This window comes from Panthera uncia, chromosome D2 (genome assembly GCF_023721935.1).
Source record: "Panthera uncia isolate 11264 chromosome D2, Puncia_PCG_1.0, whole genome shotgun sequence".
Classification (NCBI taxonomy): domain Eukaryota; kingdom Metazoa; phylum Chordata; class Mammalia; order Carnivora; family Felidae; genus Panthera; species Panthera uncia.
The window spans coordinates 17,007,708-17,018,172 of NC_064818.1; the positions used below are offsets into that span (position 1 = coordinate 17,007,708).

Genomic DNA, 10,465 nt, shown 5'->3' on the forward strand with positions numbered 1-10,465 from the left:
GGGAGAATAAAGTACTGTTACGTGCTGCAACATCGATGAACCCTGAAAACATTCTACTCTAAGGTTAAAGGAAGCCAGATACAAAAGGTTGCATATCATATGATTCCATTTATAGGAGATGTTCTAGAACAGGCAAATCCATAAAAACAGAAAGTAGATTAGTGGTTGCCAAGGAACGGGGGGAGGGGAGAATCAGAGCTGATAGGTTTCTTTTTTGGGGGAAGGACATGTTCTAGCATTAGACAGTGGTGACGGATGCACTGTGGAGTAACGTACTAAAAACCAGTGAAGAATACAGTTTAAAACGGTAAATTTTATATCACGTGAATTACATCTCAAGGAAAAATGAAACAACTTAAGCATCAACAAGTCAAATGTGCAGATACTTTAAAAAATCTAAAGTAACGCTAGTTTAGGGGCGCCTGGGTGGCTCAGTCGGTTGAGCATCTGACTTCGACTCAGGTCATGATCTCATGATTCATGAGTTCTAGCCCCACATCAGGCACTGTGCTGACAGCTCGGAGCCTGGAGCCTACTTCAGATTGTGTCTCCCTCTCTCTTTGTCCCTCCCCAGCTTATGCTCGCGCTCTCTCGCTCTCTCTCTCTCTCAAAAGTAAATAAACATTAAAACCTCCCATGTCTGAAAAGCTGGAAGGAGTCAAGACTTGTGGTCTGTAAGCCCTGAAATAAGAAGAAAAATAGTTTCTCTTTATACTCAGCGGTATTTCCTACTTGAACCCAGGTAAAGTACAAATGCCCCAAAAGGCCAGAAGTTGTGAAATCACAAGACGTGCTAGAACACAGGATATTAAATCAGCAAAACAGACCAGTCGCAGACAATTTAAGAACCATTAACCACTAGAGTAGCGGTGACATCACTCAAATTTAAAAGCAAATAGAGTTTAAAAGTTGAGCTACTTTAATGCCTTTGCATTCCGGGACGGCAAAGACGAATACAAAATAACCAGGGAATTAAGCATTTAAAACTTACCAAAGACCCAAATATTAGTATCCTTAACACGGGGATAACTGCGCAGGACTGTGGAAAGGTCAAAATGCTCTAAGCTGCCAAGCAGTATAACGTTCCCCCAAATACACGGAAATGTAAAGTCACTACCTACCACATCCACAACAGAACCCCCCGCCCCAGGCACTACCATTCTGCATCTACAAATTATGGGAGGTACGAAGAAGGCACACAAAATTTATGATCTCTGCCCTGAAACAGATTCCGTTTCATCGAGACACAAATACAAAATAAACGCTAACCCACACATTACATAAAATACAGCTCAAAAGACCTAAGAAATTAGTGTGAGCCCATGTGTGTGTTACCAACCTTCTTGAAGACCAGAGGACAACAGAGACGAATAAAAGTCCTTGTATATCCCCAAAATATTACTTAAATATTGGCCACACAACTCGAGCTCTGCTCTAAAACCTGGGGACACAGCCATGAGAAGGTCTCTGCTCTTAAGGAACATATATTCTAATGCAGAAATGAGAAAACAAACATGTAAACAAATAAATGTGATACTAATGAATAGTGATCAAAGTCACAAAGAAAATGGGACACTGTGAAGGTGAGTGATGAGACAGGGAGGTACCTGAACTTGCATGACCAGGAAAGACACAGAACAAAGACATCTGAGTTGAGATCCAAATGACATGATGGAGCTGGCCTGGGGAAAGTGTGGGAACAGTGTTCCTGCCCGAGGGAACAGCATGTATGCAAGAAGGTCCCTGGAGCTCTTCCCTCGCATCCCTGTCCTCTAATCTCTCACTGTGGCAGGGTGACGGGCACATGACATGGCCTAGGACTTGTGTCTCCCAAACACAACTTTATTTGGTTACTAAGCTATTCAAGCTTGAGAAGTTTAAAAACATACGCTAACGAATTCTTTCCACCATCTATAGAAAGATCATCTTAAAAGTATCATGAAATAGTAACACTTAAATTCTAAGCAACATCTGTTCTAACATTTTGTTGCTGTTGTTCCAACATTATTTTAATCAATTTTATATCTAACTCCTTCATTCCATATATATATATATATATATATATATATACATATACCCGTTTGACATACTTATGAGAAGGCAAAGGAAACCTATATTCTGTAAATTTATTCACCCATCTAACAAGTATTTGAGCACCTAATTATGCTGTTCCAGCTGATTTCTTCTCTTTCTCTCTCCTTTTCCCCTCAATTTAACACTAATCATAATCTATGTTGGGTTTACTTTTTCAACTTAATTTCTTGAGCTACTTAGTGGAATTATCTAGTTCCAGCGTTCTCAACATCGGTCGTACGTTAGAATTGCTTGAGGAACTTAAAAAAAAAAAAAAAAAGCCCAAGCCCAAGCCCAAGGAGCACCTGGCTGGCTCAGTCGGTACAGCGTATGACTCTTGGTCTCCGGGGCGTGAGTTCGAGTCTCACGTTGGGTGTAGAGACTCCTTAAAAACAAAATTTAAAAAAAAAAAAGAAAAAAAAGAGCCCACGTCCCAGTTTGTGATTAATCTGTTTAAATGTTTTAAGAAATTCGATGCTAAATGCTATCAAACTAGTTAAATAACCAAAAGATCTTCTTGCTCTCAAAATTTGAGTATTACTAATAATCAATAACTCGGTAGGCTAGAAGTGCAACATTTTATTCAAATGAGAAATTTTTTAACAGGATTACAAAGAGTGGATTCGAAAATCAAAAGCAAGGAAAAACAAGACTGCAGCGTGAACACGGGGAAGCAAAAGCAAGCAAGAAAGTACGTGACCATGAAGCAAATGCTCAGTCTCTGAGATCAGAGGCTTGAAGAGAAGGATTAAAACCTAAAAAGAAAGAAAAGAAAGATCTCAGTGCACTCAAGGAGAAGTCCCCCAACACCCTTCCTGCTTATTCTTGTGATGCAACCACATCCTGGCTGATGCCAACTTCACCAACTCTTCCACGAAAGCCAAACTTGGCTTAGTACAATCAGTGATGGACCGTGTGTATGCCAAGTGTATCCCCTGTAGAACGGACTGTGCAATGGCTGAAACTGAGGAATTAGGGCAGAACGGGTGGCTCTAAGGACTGCCAAGGATCCAAGATGTGAACGACGACCACGCACACACAAAGGGACCCATGCAGAGGACTGCTTCATCCAGGGAGTAATTCAGTACAAGTTTGACACTGTGGCCTCAGTGGACCCAGACCTTAAAGGAAGGATCTGGAAGATCCCTGGAGTTCCCATCACGTACATTTCTAACCACAGGTACAGTGTTGAGCGCATGCCCGATGATTATGGAGCCCCTCAGTTCTATTTCTTAAAAGAGAGGGTTCCTGAGCCTTCCTTTACCAACTCTTTGTTTCCATTTTGTACAGCAATATGCCACAGCATGAATTATCCTACTTACCCACTTGCTCTGTTATGAGCAGAGTACGGTTAAATACACTCACTTTCTGACGTTGTTTTGAAACTGACGTTTTGTATCATTTTAAATTTTGTTGGATCTTTTTATAAATCAGAGGACTGCTCACATAAAAAAAAAAGATGAAAATCAAAAGCAAGGACAACCAAAAAACCACTTTTTTGCAAGAACCTCGTCTTGCAAAAGTGCCAATCAAATAAACTTTGTCCAATGTCACTTACCTATCATCCAAAGTAGTTCACATCAGTAAACTTTTCTATGAAAATGAAATGTAACCTAAGTTCTAGATGGGGCTAATCCAAATTTTTTTGTGGCAGTCAGTCTCAAAAATATTATGATGTCTCAAACTGATGCGGAAGAGAAAGGAAACTTTTCATCGAGACGTGGCATCAAACTAAGAACCTACAAGGTTGAGCGCTCAGCTCCTGTGAGATGAAGGCACTCCCCGGGATGGAGGTCACTGGGCATCGGCCGCGGACCCGCTTTCAGACTGTCTGCGTTTCGCCACTTTCCTCTTTTCCTTCTCTGTCAGTCGCTCTGTCAGTTTCTAGGTGCCGTCAACGAAGTCCACCTCGAACAGGCCACCTTTTCCCTCTCGTCTCCTCTACTGTACCTAAGCTACAGGCCAAGAGTCCAGATCACCAGCCTTGTCAGGATTTCTTCTAAAATAGGAGGCAGCCCTCGGTCTCTTCCGTACTGGTGGAATGCACGCATTCAGACTCTGTGCCATCTTCCGGGCCGTTCTCAATATTCCGATTATCCCACTTCCCAAAGTTCCCACCTGTGGCCTCTGGAAAGGAACATGTTATACAGTATTATTTCCCAAGACTGAAGCATGGGGGTCAGGAGATAAGGCCCGCGATGTGCCCCCAAATAACTGTGTGACTTTAGGGGAAGTCACGCCACCCCAGGCCTCAGTTTCCTTGTCTTCAAACCAGAAAAAGTGACTACCGTCCTTCTTTCACAGAAGCATGAAATGTCAAGGGCTGGAAGAGGCTGCAGAGATTATGCAGATACTGCGGAAACCGAAGCCCAGAGGCAAGTGATCGGTCCCACGTCACAGGCCAACGGACAGCAGGGCTGAAAGTGAGACCCACGTCTCCAGGTCACAGCCACTCAACCAGCAAAATACAAGATCTGAGCAGCTGGTCATTTTTCCCTTTTCTATTTCCCCATTAGAATACACGCTCCTTGAAAACAGGAACGCCCTTGACACACTTCCTGCTTCAATATCCCCAATTCACCCAATTACAATAAGGGAGGAGCCTCAGTGACTCACCCCCTAGATCTGTATTCTCTTGTAGATGCTTACAGTCACCATAAAGAGGGTTCCTGATGGCGCTTCTCATTAAAAAGGTATTGTGTGCCTACCCAGGGTGCCAACAAAGCCACTATGCACTGGGGGTGCAGGAAAGGAACTGATACAGTTCAGAAGAAGCAGACTGGCTCAGCATAGAAACGCAGTACACTGCCTGCCAATCAAAACTATCCCGCAGGGGAATGAGCCTCTTTGAAATAGGCTCAAATGTTTTGGAAAATGTTTCCTCATGAGCCTGTGGACTAACCAACCACCTGTTACACGAGACCAGATACATGTTTCGAAAAGAGCGCTCTGCCTGTAGTGTAGATGAGGGACTAGAAACAGGCGAGGACGGGTGCAAGGAGACCGGGTAAGAGGCCTTGATGGTGTGATGGCCAGATAGCACCGTGAAGGTACGCGAAAAGATGGAGAGTAGATGGATTCAAGAGGTATTCAGGAAGTGAAATCCACGGGACTTGGTAACAGACTGGATTTTGGAAAAGCGACGGAGGGAGGAAGGGACTTCCGGTTTGCGGACTTACAACTCGATGCATGGTGGAGCATGTACTGAGACGGGCAATAGGACAAGAAAGCTGGCTTTCAGGGGAGGAGGTGCTCACCAATTCAGTTTCGAACGTGGTAAGTTTGAGGGACCACAGAGACATCCAAGAAGAGACAACAAATGCAGTACATAGGTTTGGAGCTCAGGGGACATCTGGGCCAGAGAGGCATCTGCCTCCCCTGCCTACAGCTGGTCACTAAAGCTGCATGAAGGGCCATCTGGGGCAAGGAGAGGACACGTAACTGAGCCCATAACCAGCCATTCATCAGCTACAGGAGACAGGAGACGGACCAGAGAGAGAGGAAGAAAGACAGAAAGCAATGCAGAGCGTTTGGTCTGCCGGGAGGGCAAGTAAGGAGACAGAAAAAAGGCCAGCGGGATTGACTTACATCCGGTTAACTTCGTAAGGACTCTTTAGTGGGATGAGGGTCCCCTAAGAGTGACAAGTGAGAAAGTAAAGACGACCCCTGAGCACCGGCTGTGATGTGCTCCAGTGTCAGGGCGACCCCTCGAGGCGGGAGGGCCAAGTGGAAGAGGCTAAAAGGGGAGCAGGGGTGCAAACCAACAGGAAGGAGTGCAGGAGAGGGTACGAACAGGGTGCTGAGGAAGCAAGAGGGCACGGGCTCCAGGCGTGGGTGAAAAGCTACTTGGAGGAGGGAGGAGAGCCCCTCCACAGACCAGGGAAGGAGGGGAAGGGAACAAACACAAGGATGGGCTTGTTATCAGCAAGACGGAGGAGTTCCCATTTGATGGCCGCTATTTTTTCTGTCAAACTGGAGATGAGGTCATACATCGGGATGGAAGGGGAGGGCCATGACGTCAACAGCACACCCACGCAAACGGGTCTAACTTACCTTGGTCGGCATCGCCACTTTCTCTCCCTACTGCCAACACCTTACGTCCTATTCGTCTATGAGTTGGCTGTCAGGCCTAAGGATCTTGGTATTTTTAAGGTCACAAAGAATGATGTTGCCACCCCCTCGGCCCCAAGTGGCCCTTCCGGGTCTGCCGCTCCTGTGTGTTGACCACCTACGTCTTTCACAAACCTTTCCCCTCCTCTGTGTTTCTCCTTAGGTCTCATAAAAACCACGGAAATAACTTTGTAAGTAGTCTCCTGCCGCCACTCAGCTCCAACGCAACAGGCGGGACCATGAAACTTCCCGCTTTAAACCTGACCGTAACTCCACGATGGGTACTGTCTCCACTTAGACCCCTGGCTGCAGCCTTCAAGGTACAACTTGCAGCCCCACCCCATGCACCTGGCCTCCTTGCTGGTCTCATTCCTGGCCACTCTTCCAGGCCCCGGCCTCTCTGGACTAAGGGTGGATTCTGGGCACACACGTTCATCCTACCACCACGCTCAAGAGCCAATGCCGTGTGTTCCCTGGCTTTGTACCACCACGTCCAAATTGCTGGCTGGCACCCAGCAGGTGATCAGTGAGTGTCTGCTGACCGATGAGCAACTGCTACCACTGCCCAAGGAGGTCCACCTCGCGTGTGACCGACTGAGGGCCCATTTCTAGTCAACTGACCGGATTGCAAGTTACCTCCGCTCTCCCAGGGAAAATACGATTTTCTCTCCCTCTCCCTCGGGCACAAAACCTCTCCAGTTACAAAACGTGTAGAAACAGAACCCCAACGGCAAGCTCTCCACCCATCCTTTCTGCCACGGAACTGTAACTTCTAAAACGTCCCTCTGAAGGAAACCCACGCTGCAGGTAACCTTTATCTCCAGGTCCCACCCAGAAAATCAACAGCTGTTCCGTGTATTTTCCTTCTACCAACGAAGTGGTCACGTTAATTAGCCCTACAGATTGTGTGGCATGTTCGGAAGTTTTAGAGCCGTGAAAGAACACGGAGCCGCTGGGATTCCAGCCACTTGGCCAGTGTGCTCTCTCCCTACCTCGAAGCGCTACTTTAGGACTTCTATTCTGAGAGTTCTATTTTCTGAACCTGCTTTGACCAAAAGCATTTTGTCAGCTCACAGTGAGAAACATGGCGGGGCTAGGGAAGTCTGAGAAAATGCTCCTGTGATCTCTCCTCATCATGTATCCTTAGTTAGCAAAGGGCTTCCGGATCAGTGAATTCACTTTGTACTCTCTTTTAGACGTTCCATTCGAGGGGCACCTGGGTGGCTCAGTCGGTTAAGCGTCCGACTTTGGCTCAGGTCATGATCTCACAGTTCGTGGGTTCAAGCCCCGCATCAGGCTCTGTGCTGACAGTTCAGGGTCTGGAGCCAGCTTCAGATTCTGTGTCTCCCTCTCTCTCTGTCCCTCCTCTGTTCATGCTCTATCTCCTTCTCTCTCTCTCTTAAAAATAAATACACATCAAAAAAAAGTTTAGACATTCCATTCGAGTTACACCTTTTATTACAGTGGTTTAGAAACACCACTGTACAAGAACAAGAATACCTTCTTCCTCGGTCTAGACAGCCCTACATATTAAAAACAACAATGGCCACAATACAGAGGATCCAGATAGAAATGCTTTTTAAGGCCAGAGTTTGGGAGATATGATCTGAATGCAATATCAAAAGCTGGTTAACCTTGAAAAGGAAAAAAAAAAAACATATTAGGAGTTGAAGCCACCAAAAAATAAGACACTTAAACTCACTCTTTCAAAATTTTAGGTGCCTACAGAACCAAAACTTTTAACTTTTTAAACACCGAAGCCAGCTACTAAGTGGTGTCAAAAATCCCAGTCCTTAAAAAGTACACATTTTTTTTTTTTTGATAGTTTAAGTACAGACCCAGAGGGATACACAAACTGGGTATGCAAAGTTCCTCCTGGCTCTGATTCAAATCTTGGACATTTTCAAGGCTGTGCTTTGATGAACCTTTATCGTCAGTAAAACGTTCTCAGTTTAGATCTCTAATCAGTACGTTTATGTCCTACAATTATCCGCAGACAAGTTTCAAGTTCACCTTAGGAAGAGAAATAGGGCAACTTTAGAAAAGGACAATGGTCCGCTCTGTAGCCCTGAAACAGAAGTAAGGACAGTACAGTCTTTATATCTCTCATTCCAGGAGCTATAGACGAATGTCAGGCAAAAACTTTAGATTACGGGCCTTTTTTACCCGACCCGATCCCTGGGTGAGCACGTACGCTTAGAGACGTTTTCAAGACACGCTCACCGAGCTTCTAGGGGCAAGGCACTGGCAACAAGCTGCTGTCAGACAAGGGGGCCGGCAATCTGACCGCACCCCGCGCGGTAACAGAGTCGGGTCCTAACAGGAGCGTTTACGTTTAGCTCAAAACTTTCAGGCCTTTTCACTCCATATGCGCGATTTCACAGAAGTGCTGTCTCCACGCTGCACCTACCAAACCCGAGGCCAAGAGACTCACTGCGAAGCGCAGCGAGGTCCCCGCGCCGAGGGCCCGTCCGCGGCGGGCGCGGCCCGGGAAGCGCGCAGGAGAGGCCCGAGGAGAGGCCCCGGAGGGCAAAGGAGGGCAGACCACCCACGGCCCGGCTCCAGGGAGCGGAGCCCCCGGCGCGCACCTTCATGAACTCGTCCTTGTCGAAGCAGAGCGTGTCCGGCCCCTTGGGCAGGTTCATCCTACTTTTCTCCATCCCGCCGGCCGCCGCCTCTCGGCGCCGAGACTCGAGCGAGGAGAAGCAGGAGGCTGCGCGCTCGGACGCTGCGGCCGCAGCCACGGCCAGTTTCCACGGCACAGAGGCACCGCTTCCGCCAACATGGCAGCGCCCGCGCCGTGGCCAATGAGCGAGGACGCCGCGGGTCCGCCTCCGCCTGCGGCCGCCAAGAGCGGCGCGCGGACCGCCGCCGCTGCTTCGGCGGATGGTGCTGCCCCCTTGCGTCGGAGGGCGGCACTGCGGCCCCGCGCACGCTTCCTCCGGGTAGCCCAGCTCCGGGCCAGGCGGGGTGAGCCCGGGAGGGGACCCGCGGGAAGGGTCAGGGGCGCTCCCTCCCCACCCCACCCTTTCCACTGGAAAATCGGCTCGCAGCCCGTGTCTTCTCCCTGAGATTGTTCCGCGAAGAGCATAGCCGTGGCCGGATGCTGGCCCCTTGGTTCTGAGGCCGGTCTCCCAGAGTTGGGCACATCGCCATATCACTCCTCCGGTCCCCGTGCGCCGCCGCCGCCGCCGCCTGGGCGCTGAGGCCTCGGTGGGAGACTGGGCCACCGCCTTTAGCCCCGGCAGTCGCAGGCGAGCGTAGCTTCTCCTCCCGTGGGCTCCGATCCTGGGAACTGCCGGGAGGAAGGTGGGCAGCTGGGCACAGCCTTAGGTCCTCTGGGCAGCAACCTGCTCCACTTCGGGCTCAGGTCCAGGGTGGGCAGCTTCGGAGAACAACTTTGGGTCGTCAGGGTTCTTAAAACCTCGAGATTTTGTCGCTACCTGCTGACAAAACACAGCCGACAAGTAGTGCATGCGTATTTTTTTCTAATCTAAGCCAGGAATTGGCAAATGTGTGTGTTTGTGGCCAGTATTGGTGCAATCGCCGCACCTCCCCTCAGTTTCTGAGACTTTCTGTCTCCTCCTCCCCGCCACCCATCCCCAAAATTTATTTTGAGGTTTTCTTTCTTCTTCCTTTGTTCTTTCTTCCACTGCTGCCCCCCCACCCTTTCGTGTGAATGCCATGGTCAAATGATGCTTCATTTTTCTTTTTTTTCTCCTTGAATTTGTGACAACTCAAACCACAAATCACGCTTCACACTCTTCACCCTGCAAGTCTTTGCCTCCTGCAGCCTTGCTTTAAGAAACCAGGCCTCGGCTGCTGTTGGAGATGCCATTAACCCTTAATAGTCCTAAAAAGGGGGTGGAACAGTGAAAGACAATGCCTTACAAAGACAGTCTTGTGTTCAAGTCACTCCAGACAGGAAACTGGCCACGTTTTAAACATGTGGGTATGGAATCTGCAACAATCTATTCCCTACCATCGGGCCTGGCAAGGCTTCGCGAAGGAAATACTTCCTGCCAATACTCAGAGAATGTGACAGAGGATGAGAGCTGGAGTCAGTCCAGAAAATCAGAATAAATTGCCAGAGGAGCAATCATGAGGAGTGCACTCTGTGGCCCTATTATGTTTCTGTGGCTATAGGGAATGAAAACCTCATCATTTGGTTTTCGTTCGTTTACTCTTATTATGAAATTTTGCAAACATGCAGAAAAAGGGTGGAGAGCACAAGCCTTCCCGAGCCTGTCCACGAACAAGGGGAGGGGGGAGTGTCTAAAAT

The 10,465-nt window shown here is 48.1% G+C and overlaps 1 protein-coding gene and 1 pseudogene across 2 annotated transcripts in view; one reads left to right on the forward strand and one right to left on the reverse strand.

Moving 5' to 3' along the window:
* COG2 (component of oligomeric golgi complex 2) overlaps positions 1-8,979 on the reverse strand; it is a 46,420-nt gene extending 37,441 nt beyond the window's left edge. For both annotated transcript variants that reach the window (XM_049645045.1, XM_049645043.1), the window contains exon 1: positions 8,772-8,979. In XM_049645045.1, coding sequence (XP_049501002.1) covers positions 8,772-8,843 — 72 coding nt within the window. In that variant the 5' untranslated portion in view covers positions 8,844-8,979. The remainder of the gene's footprint in view (positions 1-8,771) is intronic.
* LOC125932630 (rRNA-processing protein FCF1 homolog) lies at positions 133-3,691 on the forward strand (annotated as a pseudogene).
* Positions 8,980-10,465: the final 1,486 nt, after the last annotated feature.